General features: G+C 37.3%; 1 protein-coding gene across 1 annotated transcript in view; it reads right to left on the reverse strand.

Annotated features, from left to right (window-relative positions):
• The window catches only part of USH2A (usherin), a 342,112-nt gene that overhangs the window by 292,948 nt on the left and 26,188 nt on the right, over positions 1-22,976 (reverse strand). Inside the window, exons 4-11 of the mRNA XM_085542932.1 lie at positions 18,392-18,527; positions 17,341-17,404; positions 14,020-14,314; positions 12,838-13,022; positions 11,027-11,248; positions 9,665-9,758; positions 1,734-1,929; positions 982-1,112 (exon numbers count right to left, since the gene is read on the reverse strand). Of these exons, the coding sequence (XP_085399058.1) occupies positions 982-1,112; positions 1,734-1,929; positions 9,665-9,758; positions 11,027-11,248; positions 12,838-13,022; positions 14,020-14,314; positions 17,341-17,404; positions 18,392-18,527 (1,323 nt within the window). The remainder of the gene's footprint in view (positions 1-981; positions 1,113-1,733; positions 1,930-9,664; positions 9,759-11,026; positions 11,249-12,837; positions 13,023-14,019; positions 14,315-17,340; positions 17,405-18,391; positions 18,528-22,976) is intronic.

The raw sequence follows: 22,976 nt of genomic DNA on the forward strand, positions 1-22,976 counted from the left end.
TTACCATTAAGTTGTTATTACGCTAGCCTGCACTTTAACATACCAATGACATTACACACTAATCTGTAAATTAACACAGTATACAGGTGTATGAGAACTGAGATCTTATGCAAGTGAGAAATGCTACACACTGTAACATGTACTTTCTAACAACGGCAGAATGAAACTGGTGAATAGAACAGGGATAGAGTTTTCAAGATAGAACAAATAACTGAGATGGGAGTGTTACAGAAAGGCCTTTCACAAATCCTCTAAATTGTCTATATTAATAATACTAACATTTGATGAGTAATCATTCTATCAGAAATAGCTTATTTTGTGATTCTATGGATCAATTTTGAAACTCTGTATCTTGGAACTTAATGACATAACTACCACTTTGCAGAAAAAACCTTGATGAACTGCAGAAAATGGTAAATTATGCAGTAAAAGCGTATTCTGCCCCAGTTTTGGCATATTTCCTTGAAAATTAGCATTGTTGTGTGGCAATTTTCATGAGTAGGGTCCTTATTCCTTTTGATTCCATCTTCCACAGGTAAAATTTGGAAACACTTCCTTAAATGATGCCTTCCTATTTCATGTAATTCATCTCAGCCTTTAGTCCCTAGCTTTATTAATCTACTCTTTAATGCCTTTTAATCATTTCTCCCTGCACCGCAGCTAATGCAGCAGCTATCTGATGCTTTATTGAGCAATAGTCTCCCCTATCTTTCCCACTGTATCTTTCAGTTCGTTTTTTCAATCATGCTTTTTTTTAATATCTGTTTCTGATACAGATGAAGATCTCTATGGTTGTATGCCTCAAATTGCTTTCTGGGTTTTCTTGGCTTTCATCCTCTTGTTTGAGTCAACTTTTTTTCTGAAGAGGCTGAACAGCAGTTATAAACTAGTTACCACCTAAATACACTTTGTAAAATCTTGTTGTTATCTGCCTTGCTAATTTAAAATGCTTCGTCATTATTCTGCATTGAAGCTACTTACATTGTCACACAAGAGGCTTTTGTTTTTCGTGCCTGTTGCATAACAGTCACAGGGCTTGCAAACATCAATGGCTGAAAGATCCGCACCTGCTTGTCTGTAATGGAAATCCTTGCACAGCTCACAGTTCCTTCCTGCATGAAAGAAAGGTTATGCATTATGGCTTCCAATTCATTAAAATTAGCTGTATAATTCAAAATTAAAGACTCTATTCCTTTGAGAGAATTCTATAATTTTCAGGACGTCCATTTTAATGCACCTTTCATCTCTACCTGCCAATTTAGTGATCCAGAGCATATGAAACAATGAACCTGTTACAAACTATGTTTTACTCCATTAAACTTCCATCTGTTATATAATACCTCACTTATATAAAAGCCGTGCCATGCAAATGCCTATACATTTTTTTTATGAAAAAATATTGATAAACCTGAAGCTTCTTTCTAAACCTAAAACTTTTCCTTTACTCGACAAAGCCAAAAAAAAGACAATATTTAAAAATAAGTATTCTAAAATATACTAAATAGATGGAAAAAAAAATAATAAAAAAAAAACACAAGAAGCTGATATTACTGCAAGAGTTGCAAACTCTTCTCCTGTAGCTTAAGTACTGACACAACTATAACTAGTGATTTCCTTACACAGGGATGCATAGGATTTATTTTAAATGCACCCCCTCAGTTTCACCGCTGATATAAGACCTCACCGATAAGTGAGCACAGAACAAAAAGCCAATTCTCAATCTTGTGACTTACCTGTTGTGTTATGTTGACAGTTATCACATACTCCACCACTGCCTCTGTAGTATTCCTGAGGAAAAGGATCCATTGCTAACTCATAATGGCAGCTTACAGCATGGCTGTAACACTGGCAAGGTTTGCAATTATAGGCATGAACTTGGTCACCTGGACGAAAAGGCTTGTCATTGTACAACGGCAAACAACGATCACACTGCAGTACAATAAAACAAAAGATTATTACTGTTGTGGTTTTGTGATTTCTGTTATTGGTATTCCACATCAGAACATCATGTAGAACAGTGGCAGTTAAAGAGCACGTGTCCTGGTTCCGTGTTATTGCCATTTTGGGCTCTCTGAGGGGAGGGGAAGCTTCCCGCAGAACTTAGCACGAGGAGGAAGCAGGGTGGGACTCTGGACCAGACCAGACCTGCTCTCTGCCTCTGGCCATCTCAACTCGCTCGTGGGGAACAGCACGTGCTTCCCTCATACTGTTGTGGTTTGACTCATGCTTTGGGTACCCTCATCTCTCATATCTTGCTTGATTTAGTTACATTTAGTAAATTCCCGTTCCTCCTCAGATCGTTGCCATTGTGTTTTCTCTTTGTTAAAACTATCATCTGCTCGATCTCTGCGCTTCCCCCTCTCCCCAAGCATGTGGCCTGGGGCTGGCTGGGTCACACAGCTAACTCCTTTCCCTTTTCCTTTGCTTCTTTGTCTCTCCCTTTTTTCTTTTGCCCAGGGCCTGTGCCCCTCTGTCACAGACTTATATCTAGGGATAATCCCATGACGATTACTTTATAATTAGGAGAACTGTTCTATGTATTTATACTTTGCTCTATTTGCTTTACCACCATTTACACATTAAAAATATGAAAGACAAGAAGAGAGAAACCATGTAGGGAAATAAAATTCATCTCCTTATTCTTCTTAAATTACTTTAACAATAAATTAAAATCAAGAAAGGAAGGCAGAAGCAAAAAAGTATTAATCAATCATACACTCAGCACAGGCTGTGAAGGATCTGGAGCACAAGTCTTATGGGAAGTGGATGAAGGAACTGCCATTGCTTAGTCTGGAGAAGAGGAGGCTCAGGGGAGACCTCACTGCTCTCTACATCCCCTGAGGAGGGGCAGCCTCTTCTCACAGGTTCCTGAGTGGGAACCTTGGGTTGCACCAGGGGAGGTTCAAGCTGGATATTAGGAAAAAATTCTCATAAGGGGTGGTGAGTCATAGCAATAGGCTGCCCAGAAAGGCAGTGGAGTCACTATCCCTGGAGGTGTTTAATGAAAGATGTAGTACTTAAGGATATGGTGTAGCGGGTAATATTGGTAGTAGGTGGACAGTTGGGCTAGATGGTGTTAGAGATCTTTTCCAACCATAATGATTCTATAAATCTAAGTCTAGAATGCCACCTCCTCACACATTTTGGAAGACTGTGTTATTGAAAAATTCATTGCGAGTATAACCTAACCATATATGATTAAGCTGCCTTATAAGTTTTGAGTATAATAGCATAGTTAATCACATATGGCTTTCCTTCCTACACTTTATTTTACTTTAACCAAATAAGAATAAATAAGTATTTTAGGCAATATCTATTTCACTGTATCTAAATCTTGTTCTGAAGACAGTTGTCTAAATTTCCTCTTGGCTTATCCATATCATTCTCACTACAGCATTTGACTACTTGTCAAGACAGGATGCTAGCAGAACTTTGAACTGAAGTCTACAAAATCAAAATGCACACAGACAGTAATTCTAACGCTCAAGCTGCTCAGCAAGTTAATTCATAGTTAAATCCTCCAGAATTAAAATGCAAAGCTTTTTTGAAATCAAGCATCAATTCCATGCAACTTTCTTCTAGACTCCAACTCTATAGGACCTCAGTGTTGTAGTAGGGGTGCACGAACACTCGGGCTGTGATGTGACAGGACCTCCCCTTCTCTGTGATGGGATAATATTATGCATATCTTAAAGGGGTGTAGATGAAGTAGAGTCTGTATATAAACAAACAGAACGAAGCAATAAAGGAGCCATTTTTCACTGTTCATGAAATTAGTGTCTGTGTGTAGTTATTAGCCTTGACCTGGTAATTGGTCACTTACACAAAGCAGAGCATGAAGAGCGTGTAGTCTTAGATTCTACAATAGCTGCTTGCTTCTTCGGGAGGCAAGATCGTAAAGCCATTAACAATTGTAAAGCCTTCACCTCAGTAAATAATAAATTAAAAAATTAGACAGAGAGGAAGAAGTTGTGTTTGACCTCTGAAGAGTTTTGCATGCATTCTGGTTTACCAAAGCTCTGACTTGTTCAGGATATTCAATTGAAAATTTCATTTTCGGAGTGATGTAGCCAAACTTACTAGGTATTCTAGGGTTAATTTGTCTTTTAGGAAGCTGTTGCGTGGGAGTTTTTAAATAGTAACAGGAATAAGATGATGGCTAATCACTTCAGCATTCATAAAGAATATGGTAAAAACCCCTATAAATTCAATAAATCTACACAGCAGTGTGATTTACAACAGCTACTCTCAGCAACACTGAAGCACCACCCCAGTTGTCTCTCAGTTTTCTTTCACAGTAAATGAAATACATATCCTGCACAGTAGATAAGCCCCTGGAAAATATGTTCAGACTGAAACAGCCCTTCTTGACTTCTGAAATGCAACAGTGACAGTAATGACAGTCATGATACTAGTTACTATCTACCTATGACTTCATATCACATATTAAGTAAAACTTAAAAACCTCAGATGAAAACATATATGGAGTAACAACTACTTCACAGTCCCTTCAGCATATCGGCACTGGTGCAACAAATCACAAGGTATCTGAGACAGGAACAAGTTCTTGCACTATCACAGTGATGCTCATACACGATTTGTTTTAGAAGCCCGGGTCTTTGAACTGTGAAATTACAACAGTTTTCCAAGGATGGATTCATGGACAAACCCATAACTTGCACTGACATGTCAAAAGTTATTCAAAGTTTTCAGGCATGTAAAACTATCAGACTAGGTCTTTCTGCTTTCTGTTCCTAAAACACCAGTCAAACATCAGCCTGCTTTATTTCTTTTCTTTTTAATAACATTAGTTGCTTATCCAGCCTATCTCTATAAACAAATTATGGCATATAGCTTACCCAAAAAGGATATTTTTTACCTGCTTGCTTCTGCAAGTGGTCACAAGTGACCTGTTATTATACTTTATAGCTGCTCAGGTACTACGAATCATTAATTCCAACACCTGATATGATTAAACATGCTGACTTTTAACTAAGATTTAATTTGCTTCTTTGCATTTTTTTTCTTTAATTTGCAACAACATACATATTGTACATAAAAGGGCTTAGTTAAACCCTTATTTGTTAAACCAAGATGTCGCATCTGGTTTTCAAACAGTAAATGTTTAATTCATTTATTATTTATATTAAAAACTCTGAATACCTGATGCTTTTCCTGTGTCCAATCACACCCTCAGTTCCATTCATATTCTCTCAAACATTCAGAGTTGTTTTATTTCTTTTAAATTCTATTTTCTATTATTGTGATTTCCATAACTACTTCTATATAGTTTGCCATTGCCTTTCTGCATGAAGTTCTGCATCATCAGTTTAAAGGAGGGTCTCAGGTTGTAAAGGCAGGCTGACATTTTTTTTATTGTCTTGCTCTTTTCAGGGGCTGTTTCAAACTTTTCATATGACAGCACAAAGTTTTTAAGCATATATTCATGTCTATAAATTGTATGTAAATGTTGCCAAGATCAAGACACTCCATGCTTCAGTTTCCATTCCTATGAGGCCAAGCTAATTCCCAAAATAGTTACAAGGCATTTACAGAACAAACTAAATCATCATAGTATCATAGTCTCATGCGGGTTGGAAGGGACCTTAGAGATCATCGAGTCCAACCGCCCAGGATTCGAGCCTCCTGTGTAGCAGAGCTGCACTTCTACCACTTGCACCACAGGGGGGATTTGAACCCAGGGCCTCCGGTGTTGCGACACGGCATTCCTACCACTTGCACCACCAGGGCACACCAAATGTAGAAGCTGAACATTTCTTCTCTTTGCCCTTAAGAAGATTCTCCCCAGACTGTTGACACCAGTTTGTGCAACAGAGCAGCTGACTTCTTAAGAGGAATGCCAGCTAATATAAATACTTTGTTTTTATTAATAAAGTACATTATGTAATATTTAATTTTCTTGGAAGCTTTTGACATCTAACTTAAAACAAAAGCATGCTGCATGAATTTAGAAAACATACTCAAAGAAAAGTTTATCTCTCTAGATTGAATGCAAAATAGAGGAGTTGTTCTTGAGACCTAAAAAAACACTTGCAATGAGGGGTGGCTGTAGGCATATGCAAAGAACACCTGCAAGAAAGGAAAGGAAGTAATTACCTGGGGCTCAACTGCTATTTGGTGTAACTGCTACAGCAGGAGAATGGCCATAACTGAAGTCCTTATCTGGTTGAAGAATTAAAAGAGTTGCTTTAGCTCTGCTTTTTTTATATATATTTTTGATTAAAAAAAAAAAAAAAAAAAAAAGATATGTCTGTAGCTTGGAAGTACTAACGTAGAAGAATGTAGTAATTTGCTCTGTCATCTCCATCAAATACTGAAGCAAATCAGTAGAATAAGTTGAGTTACTTGTAATAGTCTAGGAGCTTCCCATCTGGCAAAATATATTCAATTTTATTCACCAATGTATGTATGCTTTGAAAATATTTTGCTTAGATTTATACAGTATTCATGAATTTCTAAACTTCAACTTAACTGAAATACACTGTAGTCATTATAGAATCAGATATAATCACTCAGGATGAAAAAAAGTCCAATGAACAGTCTAATACTACCAAGTCCCATCAATAAACTATGTCCGTTAGTGCCATGTTCACATGTCTCTTTGAATATCTCTAGGGATAGAAACTCAGCCACTAGAACCTTCACCGGCTTCATTCTCCCTTCTCTGCACACACTCCAGCAATACAATATTCTTACTGCAGTAAGGGGCCCAAAACTGAACACTGAAATTAAGTAGTGGTCTCACCAGTGCAAAGCACTGCTAGTCATCCTGCTAGTCATACTATTTCTGATATTGATCAGCAAGCCATTGGCCTTCTTGGCCATCTGGGCATGCTGCTGACTCACATTCAGCTGGCTGCTGACCAGCACCCCCACATCATTTTCGGCCTGTCAATCATCGATTATCATTGAGCATTTTCGGAATTGCTAGCATTAATGCATCTCATATGGTCTGTAGGAATCATACAGCATTTTGTTGACAGACATTTCTCTGCTGTGATAAAAATCAGATGCCATTAGACCTAGTGGCTTTGAAACTAAACTGTGAATCAATAGTTTAATTTTAATTTAGTTACACTGTAAACCTTTTTAAAAAAAATAGTGAGTTGGATGTTTGTGGGCTTGCCACAGTTTTCCATGTTAATAAAAAACAAATAAATATATGAGATACTCCCATAGTAAAACAAGGACGATACCAACTTTAAAGTCATCCAACAGTAGTAAAGCTCTGCACTAGATGATGCACTGGCTACCGATATCTCTAATTGAGTTAGCTGAAAACATTTTAGCATTTCCATCAAATTCATTATTCATAATTATTTCATCTCAAAAATAAATATATTGAGGCTAAATAAAAGCAAGTTACTTCAAAGAAATGAATCTCACTGAATACTGGACTTCTGTTATGAGTTCTATTTCTGTCACATTCTATTCCTTGCTATGCTTATGCCTATTGGAAACAGACTTTCTCAAAAGTAAGGTGTCGAACAGCAATAGCAGCAGCAATGGGTCAAGTGAAAAAATAACAGAGGCAAGCAGTCTGTGTTTGCTGGGAGAGATTAAGAAGTGTGAATCTGAGTGTATTTGATATTGTGCTTAGGATCATGTGAAAGATCTTTTTAAATTTTACTAGGGGATTTCTAGTTTTGTAAGAAGAAATCTATAAAATATTATCTAAGGTCTAAAAGCAAATTAAACAGAAATGTTAAGTTTCTACATGTGTCAAAAAAATTCAAACTGACAATGTCCTTTTAATTAGAACACACGATGTGAAATGTTTCTTTGTAAGGATTAATTGTAAATATTTAATGAGGTCTGGAAGTTCACCAAGTAGTCTTGCAAGACTTACAGTACCTTTTGAAAACAAACCAAATACATTTTAATAATGTATCTATGTTACCAGGTACAATCTGTCAACATGAAAGGTTTGTTGTTCCAGTGAGTGCAACTTTTTTGATATTATGTATTTGCATTGTAACTACAATTTAAATGCTAGAATTATTCTATTCTGAATGAATACGATTAAGGATTTTGTTTAATTACTTCCCTCCTTCTTTAATGAAAATCCTTTTGGTCAGGTCACTTGCTGCAGAGACTAGCTTCAGAGCAGGTAAGACTGCACTGGGCAAGGGATCTGGAGTAAAAAAGGCCAACAGAAAAGCTCTTTTTAAGGCTTTTTTGAAGCTGTGCTTATGCTGGGGGGCAGGCAGCTAGTGGGCATGCTGCTGAGCAAGCAGGGGTGGAGCTGGCACATTTGCAGCACAGTTTAAACACCCTACAAACATGTCATCACCCTCCCTTGACCTTGGCACCTGGTAATAAGCTTTAAATAACCTTGGGAGGGAAGAAACTAGCTTTTGCCCACAGAGCACACCAGGCAAGTAACCATTGTCACTGCCCTTTTAGAACGGGGAGGTTCAGTGAGTGAGCACATCCCATACTGCCCCTACGGTGCTGTAGCAGTGGGTGTGGGACACTTCCTGAGCCACTTTCTGCCATCTTTAAGCACTCTTGGTTAACTGGAGAGGTCCCAGAGGATTGGAGGTTTGCCCATGTGACTCCCATCTACAAGAAGGGCGGTAAGGAGGATCTGGGGAAACTACAGCACTGTCAGCCTGACCTCAGTACTGGGGAAGGTTATGGAGCAAATCACCTTGGGTGAGACTACACAGCACACACATGGCATCCAGGGGATCAGGCCCAGCCAGCACAGGTTCGTCAAAAGCAGGTCATGCTTGACAAACCTCAAGACAATCAACATTTCCAGACTGTCCTTAAACAAATACCTAAGTTCAAAACTCCATTTTCAGTGTTCTAAATCAAGTCTGCCAAGATCCATTATTTGGGTCAAAATACCGAATAAGACTCCAATAAAACAATTTCCAACACTTAGCAAAAACCAAAACTGCTGTGCGCAATTAGCACTGCCTCAGCTGAAACCAGGACAAAAGCATCAAGCCAAAACACTTTAACTCTTCCTAACTTAAACATATTCTCAAAAATAACTATTATAATATTGCACTTTTGGCTGAACTCAGACTGCTATTTACATATGTTCATATGTATCTACATAACTCTCAAAAGGTAGGCCTTTGTTAGCATTTTATCTTGGACTAGGCATTTTTTTAGTATAAACACACACCACTTGGGTTGCATAATGGAGCTGCCCTACACCACTTAACTGCTCACTTCCAAATGAAACAAGTTGGAACATGAACTCCATGCTTCAGGCTTCTGCAGTCTTAACAACTGAACTAGTATGAACTAGGATCATACTTAAGTCTTCAATATGATTTTGTTCTACAGATCATTTGCTGGTTGGTATAGTAAATAGAGCCATAATCTTTACCTGATTATATCTCAAATTCAGATTTGTATCTTACGCTTGATTATCTTGAATGCAGCTTTTCTAATGTTCTGTGGTTCTTGTTGAAGGAAGTGGGTGTCTGCATGTTGTTTTTTGTTGCTTTGTTGTTGTTGGTTTTTTTTGCATGTAATTTTTAATTTAATACAAATCCTGCTATAGCAGCTTTTCCTATGAAAGTTAGGGAAATACTAACATATTTGTGTACACATTCCCAGGTCTAAAGTACCAGATTTGACAGACTTCATAGGTGAAGTAGACAAAAAAAAAAAGACTTACATTATTTCCTTCTGTATAGCTTTCCTTGATGCACAGACACCTGTACGGTTCCGTCGTTGTATCACAATTATCAGCATGGCCATGGCAATTACACCTAAATGAACAAGAGGTAACAAAGTAAAAACTGAACACTGCAATCTTCAATAATATAAAATATGATCATAAAGATATTTTTTTGTTTTATTAAAAACACGATCTGGATCTTTATTATGAAAAAAAATAATAAACTCAAGAGAGTGTTCTTAAGTACAGTAACTTACAAAAAAAAGAGTTCATTGAACACATTCATGAACATAAAAAACTGCTTTCCAAGAAAATTAAAGCCATCTTGCATCACAGCTACTTTTACCTTTCATATTAGGTAATGAAAACTGTATTTCAATATATAACATGCATTTATAAAATGTTAATTTTTCATCAATGTTAACCCTTACAATATGGCTATACTTTAAGGAAACTTAACTATATAAAGCACAATAATATAGATTACTTGACCTCAGTTAAAACACACAATTTTTTATTAAAATAAGACCTTTATAAAGTACTATTTCATAGAAAGTGGCAATCACTATCTGAATGGTGTATCTTCTGGAGCCGCGGCATTGCCTTAGAAATCACTCCTGAAATAATTTTACTGTGACATAATCAAGAGGACTGTAGCTGTTTTAGTAAAAGAACTATCAAAACAGATGAATCAATAATCAAAATATTAGCAGCATAGAAAAGTTTACAGTAAATGTGAACTTCGATAGCATGCTTTCTTTATAAAGAATTTCAGAAATAATATTTATTAATAAAAATCACATCATGTGTTTCATGGAAGCATTTCATTGCCAAATTTGCATGTTATTTACAGGGCATAATTAGTCCTTTTGCAAGACAGAACACTTATCATACATAATAAAGTTGTCAGTCACAGAATGAAACACACTCACCACTGCCCAGTTTTAATGGACAATTGAAGCCAAAACAAAGAATGAGCTATGTATTACAACTGTTGAAATTGTCACGTCTGAGCATCTATAACGAAACTTGAATAAAGCACAAGCCATAGTTTCAATCACAAGCCTTTGCCTAGAGGAACAGGGAATTCCAAGGAAAGGATTGCTTTTGATAGATTTTTGTAATAAGTGTTATTAATTTTAAAATAACATGTGAGCAAATGCTTTAAAAAAAAAAATTAAAAAAAAAAACAGCATACCAATCATCTCAAACTTGATATACTCCTTCAGACTAAATCTCCTTCTTTATTCATAAATGTAAAAGCAGAACGACCTCAAGAAATTTTAAGCAAATAATTACATACTTCGCACAGCTTTAGCAGTTGGAGGCAGTGATAGGAAGAGTTTCAGTAACACCTACCTTCCACTGACTGTAACTTCATTAACTCCATAGTATCTGTGCCTAAAATTTACCCAAGGCTCATTAGTATGATACTGGCCATGCATATGAATCCTCACTTGTGTAGCTTTCACAAACTCTTGGAGTGATGGAGTATTGTAAAAATCATTGTAACCAGGTCGGTGATTTGGTTCCGGAGTAAGAACGCTAAAAGTTAGATTACCATGAGAATATGGAGTAAAGCTGTTTAAATAAAGGAAAGAAAGACAAGTGAAAACCAAAACATCACATATATTACTGATTCCATCCCTCAGTATCTCTTTTTCCCTCAGAGAAGGTCTCCATGTTATCGTACATAGTTTCTTATGGATTCTGAGTGAAAGTCTTATGCCACAGAATTCCTAGTTAACAAACTACAGTAAAGAGAAAGAAAACATACTTTAAATGTCTGCTTTCCCCAGACTGCCACACTCTTCTCTGGACCCTAAGTTTCCCGTTAAAATGAATCACCTAGTGACTGACCTCTGACTTACAGAGGTGGTACAAGATGTAGTAGGAAAAAAAAAATAAAAAAATCTTAACTTTCATTTCTTCAAGGAATCCTTAAGGATCACCAATCTATGAAGTTCTGAGCTACAGTAAGGATCTCAATAACAAGGTCACTTGCCCTCCATGACACAAGAAGTTGTGTCCACTGAAAAATAAACATGCTCCTGTCTAAACCCTCCACAGACAACTTGGTCACATGTCTTGGCACTTAAAAGCATGGGGTGGGCTGGACACAGAGCATTATTCCAACATGAGCCCTTCTTTCAGTATACAGAATCCTCATAACTTACAGAGTGCATTCCTTAACTTCTAAACAAAGATTCTCTGCATTCTCTACAGAATTCTGAACTCCTGGAGAAGAAAGATTCAAACATGTGAATGAAGGCAACAGAAGTAAAACAGAAAAAAAAAAAAGGGGGGGGGGAAATAATGCCTACAGCACAGGGTACTGTATTTTCTGACTGTTTTCCAGCCTAATACTGTCTGGCATATTTAATTAGACAAGAGATAGTGAATTTGATTACCTATAGTGGCAAAAATTCATGAGTGCATATATATGTACATATATAAAGCTATATACCTATTATAAGCTACTTACTATATTTATGTATAACACGTTAATGTTTAGGGTTACACATGCTAACAGTCTAGTAGAAAGGGTTGCAATGTGTTTCTGAAGTAATGACCTTTCTTGGCTCACCCCTGAGATTTTAGTCTTGTTCTGGTTTTGAAAAATTAAAAAGCTTAAAGTTACAATTTTGAACCTATTTCTCACGTTCTGTATAGTTCTGTAAGTTCAAATGACTGCATTGTGTTCTTAAGTTTCTGTCCTCTTTTCTAAGCTCCAGAGCAAGTTGCAGCCTCAGAGATCACAGAGTCACAGAATAATGGATCAGAAGGAATATGTTCATACTCCTTGCATAGATATAACCTATTCATTATAACAGCGGCTTTCTCCACTCTTTATCTCACTGTTCCCTAATTCTACTGACAATAGCAGTCCCACACAACACAAACACACACAATTTCAGAAGTCTAGCTCAAAATAAAACAGTCAATTGTGTCACATTCCTCAGTGTCTGAAATCTGATAAAAATGACAGATGACCTTTGGGTGATCTTCAATAGAAAGGTCAGATTTTGGATCTTTTATATACCTAGAAGCCTATAATAAATGAGTATACCAAATTAAAAGATTATATCTCAGTAGGACATGGAAATGAATTGTGTCAGGATGCTACCTGTTCAGAGCATCTGTAATATGAAGATAATATCCACTCATACCTAGGAAGCTGGAGACAGTTGACAGAGTCTGGTTTTTCTAGAGATCCATTGTTATCCATTCCAAAAATACTGCAGTTTTTAGCAAAATACTGCCAGTCTTCCCAGTTAAGATCATTTCTTTTTTTCCTTTCTATTCTTATTGCTTCAGGGTGCGGGCTGAAGAACTGCAGTATAATATAGAATATCTTCAAGAGAGCAAATGAATGAATTGATATTAATGATTGTGTTATAAAATAATTAGAATTTCAACACTACTTTTTTATTTCAGTGTGACAATACAGTCTAACATCTAGAGAATACAAAACCAGTAATTCAGTCCATCCATTGTCCTGAATTTGGAAAACAGTTTTTGTTAAACAAGCTTTTTGTTCTCTCAGACATTACAGAGCAGCTGAACTGTTGCATCAAAACTCTGTTTTCTTGAAGACCATTTGAATCTGAAATATGAAGCTATCCATAATTTGCTATTCTGATATTAATTTTAACAAAAATGAAGGGCATTTAAGGAATCTGTCATCACTTTGGTATTCAGCCTGATACCTGTATTGTGCTGATGAGTATTTCCCTCATGTAATGTTGAAATGTATACGTGCACCAAATCAGTTTTAAAGCTTCACATACATTTGAACTGACTTTTAAATAACAGACATTCTTATTTACGTGGCCAAAACCTGTCATGGTATTCTTTACCTTTTCCACATTAATAACAAAGAAAAAAAACTTAGGCTATATAACAGATCTCTTATGAAATGCCAGTGTGCTACAGACTTTTAAAACTTTGACTTCAGTCAGCTTTGTATCTAAAAGCACAAAACTTACATCTCACATATCAAGAGAAAATTGAAGTAGAAATTTACAAAAATCAAACTGAAGTTTACAAAATAAAGAACAATTTAAAAGATAATTTCTAAATATTGATGACTTCAAACAGGATATTCATACTGGTATACCTAGTCCAGATTACTGCTTAAAATAACAGTTAAGGTATATCAAAAGAAAAACTCCATAGCAAGCATTATATAGGGCATTGCTTCCCACCGATAAAAGAATTTCTCTTTCTGACATCTTAAGAAAACTATCCTAAAGCATAAAGTTTGAGTTTCACCAAAATTTTAAACAAAGTGAATATGAAATCTCTTTCTAGTTTGGATTAACAGATAGCAAATATAATCTTCTCATTACCTGATACTGTCCATTTCGTAAATCTATTGTGATAGAAACACCATGATCCAGAGCTGTAGCATTAGCAAACACAGATGAAATCCAGGTGGTCCCAATGTCATCATCATTGATGTAATACAGAGGATGGGCTTCTGCATCCAGTCTTAGCACTCTGTCATTAGTGGTATCATCTGCACCATTAGGGATGCAGTACCTCTGTATCAAAGGGTGTACCCGGGGATGACTTCCAGGACAGCGGCACTCTGACTGGGTATGCAGATGAGGAAATGTTCCAGAGAATACTTCCAAAATGTCTCTGTCATGGCACAAAAAGTAATTACGTACATGATAAAAAATGACAAGTGTCACTTTGTGCCTCTAGGCTCATAGATTAAATAAAATTCAACTTAGATTACTCTAAAAGCCCTAGGGCCTGTTTTCATCTCATATAAATGGGGCAGTCAGCTAGGAATCAGGCCACCTAGGGTCCCTAGTTAATCAATAGCAAGCAGCAGGCATCTTCAGAAGGCATCTATGAAAATGTGCTTGAGTTGCTTTCATTGGTCAACCTTCATAATGTGGAGCTCCACAAAGAAATGGAACCAAGAGAAAAAAAACTTCTCAGGTAAGATCAATTCAGGATTAAGTGCAAAGTGAAAAACCCTACCGATACTTAATTACGGTACCATGCCTGACTCTGGTCACTGATTTGGACTGTTCTTAAGCATACCAGAGCACTGGCTCTTTATGAGACATAAAGAGGCATTATGTGTGCCCCGGTGGCGCAGTGGTAGGAATGCCGCCTTGCAACACTGGGGCACGGAGTTCGAATCCCCCCTGTGGCGCAAGTGGTAGAAGTGCCGCTCTGCTACACAGAGGCTCGAATCCCAGGGGTTGGACTCGATGATCTCTAAGGTCCCTTCCAACTCACACGAGACTATGATACTATGATGATACTATGATAACAGGACACGGGGAAATGGTTTTAAGTTAAAAGAGGGAAAATTTAGGTTGGATGTTAGGGGGAAGTTCTTCACTAGGAGAGTGGTTAGGCCCTGGAACAGGCTGCCCAGGGAGGTTGTGGATGCCCCGTCCTTGGAGGTGTTCAAGACCAGGTTGGACAGGGCCCTGGGCAACCTGATCTAGTAAAGGTGTATGTTTGGTGGCCCTGCCAGGCAGGGGGGTTGGAACTACATGATCCTTGAGGTCCCTTCCAATCCGGGTCATTCTGTGATAACCACAGATGAGTTGAACACCTGTCCTCAAACCCTCCAAAAAGACAGCATGAGAAGTATCATGCAGTGCTCTAGAAAACGTAGTTAAAAATATTTTCTCTTTTAGCCAACTGTAACATATATCCACCGATCTGGCTGCCCAACTCTTAAATCACCCTATTAGATTCCTACAGCCTTTTCAAAGCAATTGAAACATTGTAGTTCTCAGTGACATTACCAATATGAATAGATAGTTGGAAATGGTAAGCAAAGTAATAGATGAATGACATGGGCAGATTACATAAACATTTGTTCATCTCTTGTGTAGAAGGATTTGGGCAGCACAGACGGTATAGATTTTTTAAATTAAAAAAAAAAAAAAAATTACTTATCCCATCTCCCTAATTTCATCAGTAACAGCCACCACAATTCATACAGAACAGAATAGCAGGACCATTTCAATAGCCACAGACCTAAATTAATTCATATGCAAGACAGCAAGACAGACTTTTATTCAGTTTATCTCATGCAAACATTCTGACCTGAATTATTTGTGGGAATAAAACTGTGTTGACTAAGTTATGAATTGTTAATTTGCAACACTTTGTAAAATACCTGATCTTTTTATTTTTAAACTATATTCTTTTCAGTGACTTCAGTTGTAGTTCAGAGTATTGTAGTTCAAGCAGTTTTCCAAAAGAATATGAAACCACCATGATATTTGTACAGTTTGGAATTCAGATTCACATTAATACTTTAAATTCACAGGAAGTCAGTTCGTTGTAATGTCCTGCAGACATCAGTGTTCCTAGGAAATTGCTCTCCATCTTATCGAAAGATTATCATTAAGTAGCCTTAAGGTCTGCAGTCACAAAGAGTTGCTGTGCTTAGCCTACCCAGTAGCACCACACAGACAAATAAGAGCTGACTTTTCCTGGCCAGTTTGAATTGACTAGATTAATCCAGCAAGAACTGGATAGCAAAGGTAACATCTCTTTGTAACACGCTAGGAAGGGAGGCTGGAGGGCAACAGAAATTGCAGTGGCAACTGTAATTTGGCCTAGGGGATGGAGGATGTCAAAGCAATTGGCTCAGGGCTACACAGGCTGAGGAAGAAAAGTCACTGGTGGCTTATGAGGACTATCTAGTATAGAAAGAAATGAAGAATTAAGACAATAACCTCTTGGGAGTAGAGGCTTGAGGGTGAGTGTCAAGAATACAGTACACGGATGTGTGATGCCATGGGGAAGCTGAAACTAGAGGAGAGAAATCTGTAAGCACAGAAGCCAAGCTAGCAGTGACAAAAATCAGCATGTTGACCAGCTAGAATGTCTTTCCTCTTCCTCTGGATCACTGGTTCGCTGGCTTTGGACTGGTCTAAACAGATTGGCCCCCTGTCCTCTCCTCCTTTCCCCTGAGACCAAGGCATTTCCCCATGAGTGCTTCTGAGGAGGTGGGAGTAAAAACTATGCCTGACAGACAACTGCGGATGCACTCTGAAATGCATGACAGGGAGGTTAGCTTACCAGTAAACCTTGCTATAGGGGCTAAACATTTAGAGACAACTGTTCACAATTCTGGGAACAATAGCAGACTTTACTCTCTGGAAGGAAGGAGGCCATTGGAGCAGCACCCCTTCTGAAGAAATTTATGGAACAAATTACCTGCAGCCTACAGAAAGCTCTGGGGAGGCATGGCAATTCTCATTTAACAGGCCTAAGCTTACCACATACTTACTATATCAGAAATTTGACAAGCTGATAACACCTAGAGAGCTTATAAGCACTGGAACCTAGAAACTGGATCTAGTCTCTCCTAGAATACCTGCTAAGTCAGGTTATAACAGGAACAACTCTAGCAAACAAAGTATGCACTTATTTACTTTTGAGTTTCACTATATATACTTAAGCAACAATTAAAAAGCAAAATACATTATATGGTTTAATTTATTTTAACTCAAGACTTTGAAGATCAGAAGTCATGTTTGAATTGATGTCCGGCAAACTGCATCATAACCAATCACTTAAAAGCATCTACAAAGCACAATACTTTGAGAAATAAGTAAATTATCTATTCTTCCTCATCCGCGCACTCAATATTTTTTAAACAAAAGAATAATGTTCTTTACCTGTTTGTAAGTGCCACCGGGTAAAATCGAAAGTCTTGCATCCTTCCAACAAATTGCTCTAAACCTAAGAAAATATGCTACAAATAAGTAGTCAAATCCTGTTGAGCACAAGGCAGTTTTTCACTGCTTGAGAGTGTCTTTAGTCCAGCACACAGAGATCTCTCTTGCACAATTACCCCCTGAATGAAACCATCTTGGATCTGGACAAAACTATAGAGGGCAGTAACTTAATAATTATATTTTTTTAATAAAAGAAGAATGATTTATAATAACTTTGTAAGAACATTTTGTACCTATCTCTTTTCTGATTAGAGAGGTGGCACAAGGATCGGCTCATTAGACAGAAGTAATGAGCCAGTCCATGTGCCACCTCTAATTAGAGAAGAGATACAGTAGGTACAACTGTACCTATCAATTTATACAATAAAGATACAAAACAGTTTAAAGTACTCCTTTCTTTTACACATTTATTGGTTATTTTGTATTCAGAATAAAAATCACAAACAGAAGCATTAATAAACAGGACACAGAATAACTCTGTTACCCAAAAAGCACAATAAAGCCAAGTGACATAGCTATATTTAGGAGTTAACTTCAAATTCTACACATTTCTGAAAAGCAGTATTCAGTGTTTTTACATTTGCAGAGCCAAGAATTTGGGGAGAGCAGGAAAACATCCCAAAGCTGTTCTACAATGATCATGTCACACTGTAGCACATGTGAAATTCCAGATGCTGATGAATAGTACCAATATCAACTTGAACAGACCTCATTCTTCTAGTAGTTTATACAAGTACTGATAGAACTGAAGAACATGAAGAGTCAAAAATCTTCATCTCTGCTCCTGTCTCTGAACTAGCATGCAATCTAGTGGCTAGAATAATCCTATTCTGAAATAGTTTCACCTATTTACTCAGAAAAAAACAATAGTAAATTAATAGAAAGCATTACTTCAGGGATCTGTATGTTGGGCAAAGCAGAAAAGCCTTTATCTACATGTAGTAGGATCTTATTTTGAATATTCTACATCATTCTACTAGAAAAGATTTACCTGTGAAGCTTTGTCCAATTTTAAGTGTCCCATCAGCATTAGTATCTGCAACTGTTCCTACAAGGATCCTTGAATCAAAAGGTGTGTTGTCATCTTCCCAGCCATTCAGGAAGAAACTAATTCTGCTGTGATGCACCTATGGAATCAATGAAAATTGGAAAGTGTGTGCTTCATTATGGAAGCCCTTTGCTTTCACTGCATGTTTCAGGTATCACTGATTAATCATAAACATTACTTTGACCTACTTGGCATTATGCCTTTATTTTTGGCGCCTACTGAAAGAAGTTACCTCTTTTCTGTTCATTCATTAGCAATCCAGTTAATAAGATCATTATTCAGATGCACAGACTATAAAAATTCTACAGTGGTTGAACCAAAGAAGTATCTACAGTACACTGATCTGGTATGGAGGGGGGAGAGAGAAAAAAAGAGAAGGGTCTGTTTCACAAGGTACAAGACTGGTTACAGCTCCTTCACCACTTCAGGCCATAGGCACATGCTATAGCTGTCAGAGCTCTTCTTATACACATCAGCTCATCCAGGCCTCAAGGGAGCATCTACCACACTCAGGATAACCAAACACAGCACATCTCAGCTAGGCCTTGAACATCCCTCCAAAATGTCTCCCTGGCCCCAGCATATTTCTTTTTACAAGGGCTGAAGGGAATGGTATAGAAACTGGCTACAGCTGCTTTACACCCAGTGGGTAATTCCGTTCCATCCATGGAACCCTTGGCTAGGAATGAGTGCTCAGTCTGCACTCCAGGGTACTGTTTTCTGCAAGCACTCCCTGCCCTGCCAATTCATTTTAAATTTGAGCGAATGTTCATAGGAATGGTTTATGGCATACTCCCAGCTCCACAAAGTCAAATGATGCTGAGATTTTACAAAGGTTTTTTTTGTTTTGTTTCTTCCCCCTTCCCCCCCAACCCCATTAGAAATCCATACTTAAGTTATATAAAATTGGGAAAAGTTTAATAACATGGAAGTGCCTTTCTGGCTGGCATTTTATAGAGTAATTTAATTGCAATTAAAAAAAAAAAAAGACATACAGGGATAAGATGAAAATAAGTCACGATGGGCACAGTTAACTGTTAATGATGTGAAATACTGAAGCTAACTTCAATGTATTCAAAACTTTTGAACTTAATTGAATAACTCACTCAAATTTAGTCTCATTTCAGAAAGTGGTATTTTGTAGTTTGATTTTTTCTTTGCAAAAATGTAACTACATGATTTTAATAATATTTAGCTTGCATGAGGCTTATTTCACACAACAGCCTGGTAGCCTTTGAATTTTGAAGCATTGTTTTGTTATTGCCAACATATAGAACTTCAGATCCATTTTGCAGGTGTGCAAGCCTAGGGAATCACGTCCACAGCAACCAAAGAAACCTGGAGTGCTTCAGCCTGCCTGATACTCACTTGAAACAAATAAAAATAAACCTGGAATAACTGTTTCCATAAGACCAGCAGATGTATGAGAACAAACAGAAGGTTCGAGAAACAAAATAATTTGTAGGAAAAGGGAAGTTGAAACCTGAATATCAGTTTTAAAGCCATAAAAAAAGCACTCAAAATGTTATTCCAACAATAGAACACTCCAAATTTCAGACCAACATAAACAGACACAATTATCTATAAATCAGATGATCATCATGAGTGCCTCAGGCAACATGAGCGTATAAGTATTTTAAGAAAGAAAATATGAGATAGGGTTTCCTGCTTTTGTTTTCCTTTAGGTTTCACATCAAATTGTACAGATTATCCTCCTTAAACCTCGCTTTCAGACATACAAATGCATGCTGAGCTTTATTGCTGTTTCCACATCCAGTCCGTATTTCCCAAATCTAGATAGGAAAATTTATTGTCCTTCCACTGATGGAAATTTGAAGGCTATTATCATAATTACTAAGCGATGAGATTTCTTCTAAAAGTTACTGCATGTGAGTTTAACCACTCAAAATACATCTCCCTCCATTTAAATTATTCTTTATGTTGACACATCAGTGACCTGAATGCAACTTTTTTTTTTTTTTAAACTTAATTTTAATTCAAAACCCTCTAAACATCTGATATCCTATTTGCCAGATCCTACATATATATACGTATATGGGGGTTGCATTGCATTTTTTTTTCTGCATCACATTTTTTACAGCCTGTTACTGTCATTTGGTGTTTGACTGTTATCATCATAAAAGATACAGGCTTTTCTACTTTGTTATTTGCAGTATTATCTCATGTTTTACAACATCTTTGCACAACATGCCCGCACATGAAATATAACTAGTGAAAAGTTCTCAGTGGTATTAATGCATAAAAAAGAATGTGGTTCCATCTCTACTGTCTTTACCCAGCCAAAAGCTGATGAACAGCCAATTTTCCTTTATCACATTAGCACAGCCATGAGGGAAACACATTTGTTTTAGTCAGCTACACTAAAGATACTATTACCAATCTAACATATACATGTTTTATATCAGCAGTATTCTCAGAGTATGAGGGAGCCAACAATATATTAACACTAGCATGACAGTTTATTTAAGAAAAGAAAATTGTCTCTGTAGAGGGACAGAAGTTAGAAATGTATGGCTAAAGCTCAGTGTCACTGGTCTAATAAAGGTAATAATTCTTAAGCTTTCTTTATAGCAGGTAACACTCCTGTGGCAGCTCTGTCATATCATTCAAATAAAAATGTTGTCTTTTACAAGTTTGAGAGTATCTTCATTTTTAGCCAGATACAAAGCATGTCTCTGATTTCCTGTTTTCACTGTAAAACATTTGTAAGTGGAATTCAGAATTGGGCTCACTCACTCCCAGCAGCTCTCCACAAGATTACCACCTCAGCTACAGCCTCTGTAGGACCCCATTCTGCATCCCCCTGTAGTAAGCAGAGTGCTTGCCTTCACACAGCCCCATTAAAATTAGTGGGACTATTTATGGCTTAAGAGTGACAGAATTGGGCCCTAAACGATCAGGTATTTTTACTTGTTGAAAATAGGTGATTAACGACAATTTTAAATCTCCCTCTCCCCTCCCCCATCAACAATCTCTTTATATTAAATAGGATTTAGAATAGTTGGGTTTAATATAGCACATCCCCAAGGTAGCCCTAAGCACTTTACAATGCTGAATTGGATATCAGTAGTGCAGTGACTGTGTAAGGCAAAGGCAGCAGTCATTATGCATTTGGCAGTAGCTCAGTGTAATGATCCCCCTGCTGGTTATTAAAGGGGGTATGAATATCTGACATGGGAGGAAAATGTAGGAGGGAAGCCATGTGTGGGATAAAGACAAAAAAAATCCCAGTGGCTCTCCACTGTGGGAGGAGAGGAATATCTCTAAGTCTGGTGTCAGTCTAGACTAAGCTAAATAAGAACAAAGGTTGGCACCAAATCTGCTGTTTGATGTGGATAAGGTCTCCTGACCATCAGCACTGAATAGCATACAATATCAGAGAAATAAAAGACTAATTTTACTAGTATCTAACTAAGACAATGGGGTTACCTTATTGTCTTCATAAATAAAGTTCTATAGGAATTTGCTCTAAGAGAATGAGAAGCGACAGGTAGGAAAGTACAGCCTCTTGTTTGCTGTAGAGCACAATACCAGAAGTCTGGAACTCCAAATCTCTAATCCCAGCTCTGAAACCATCTCTCCCTCTTGTGCTTCCCCATCTGTCAAATACTTAGCAAATCACCTCATGAGAAGGTGGCAAGGATTAGTTACTAAGATAAACTCAGTCTGCAACTACATTAGCTTCTGCCAGTGCAGAGCTTAATACCAATTTCAAGCAATGGAAAATCCATATGATGGTGCACTGAGATGCTAAAATATACATGTAATCTTTCCTCTAATAGCATTATTGTCATGATCCAGAAGAACATTCAAGATGAGAGGTGCTGGACCAACAAAGCCAAAGACAAATTCATTTAGTACATGCCAGTTGCCCTTTGAGCCAATTCAAACCGCTTTTCTCCCAATAATGCCAAATCCAACCAGTTTTCCTAGGGAAAATTACCCTGATGAGTCGCTACAGTGCAGAATCACTGGAGGACAAAACACTATTTATGAAACTAGATACAGAAAGCAAAGTCATTATGATCATTTCCTCATCAGAAAATCTACTCAAGAAAGCAAAATAATGAAAGTTAGAAATATTGCCACTTTAGATCTGGCTGAGCAATCATGGAAGAAAAAAAAAATAAAGAGTATTTTGACGTATTAACTAATTACAGAAACTTCCTCTATATTGCAGCAACCTGTGTGCCAAAAAAAGCACTACAATCAAATCCAGCACAGTTGTACAAAGACCATGGGACCAACAATGATAAAAAGTAAAAGGGGAGCATATGGGAGAACAGTAAGGACAAATGACACTGATCCTGGATACTCTTTGACCCTCAAAGCACAGGCAACTCTAAGAATTTTTCAGCCTAACGTTTTCTATAAGCTTCATAACTTCCCATGGATTTCTTTATATCAATTTAAAGTTTCTGTTCCTTGAATGCAAAATCTGGTAGTTCCCAAAGGCACAGGCTGTAGAGATAGACTGAAAAATATGGTAGCTCTTTCTTCTCATTTT

The sequence above is a fragment of the Coturnix japonica genome, chromosome 3, assembly GCF_054131305.1.
Source record: "Coturnix japonica strain WE chromosome 3, WE-NBRP24, whole genome shotgun sequence".
Lineage (NCBI taxonomy): Eukaryota > Metazoa > Chordata > Aves > Galliformes > Phasianidae > Coturnix > Coturnix japonica.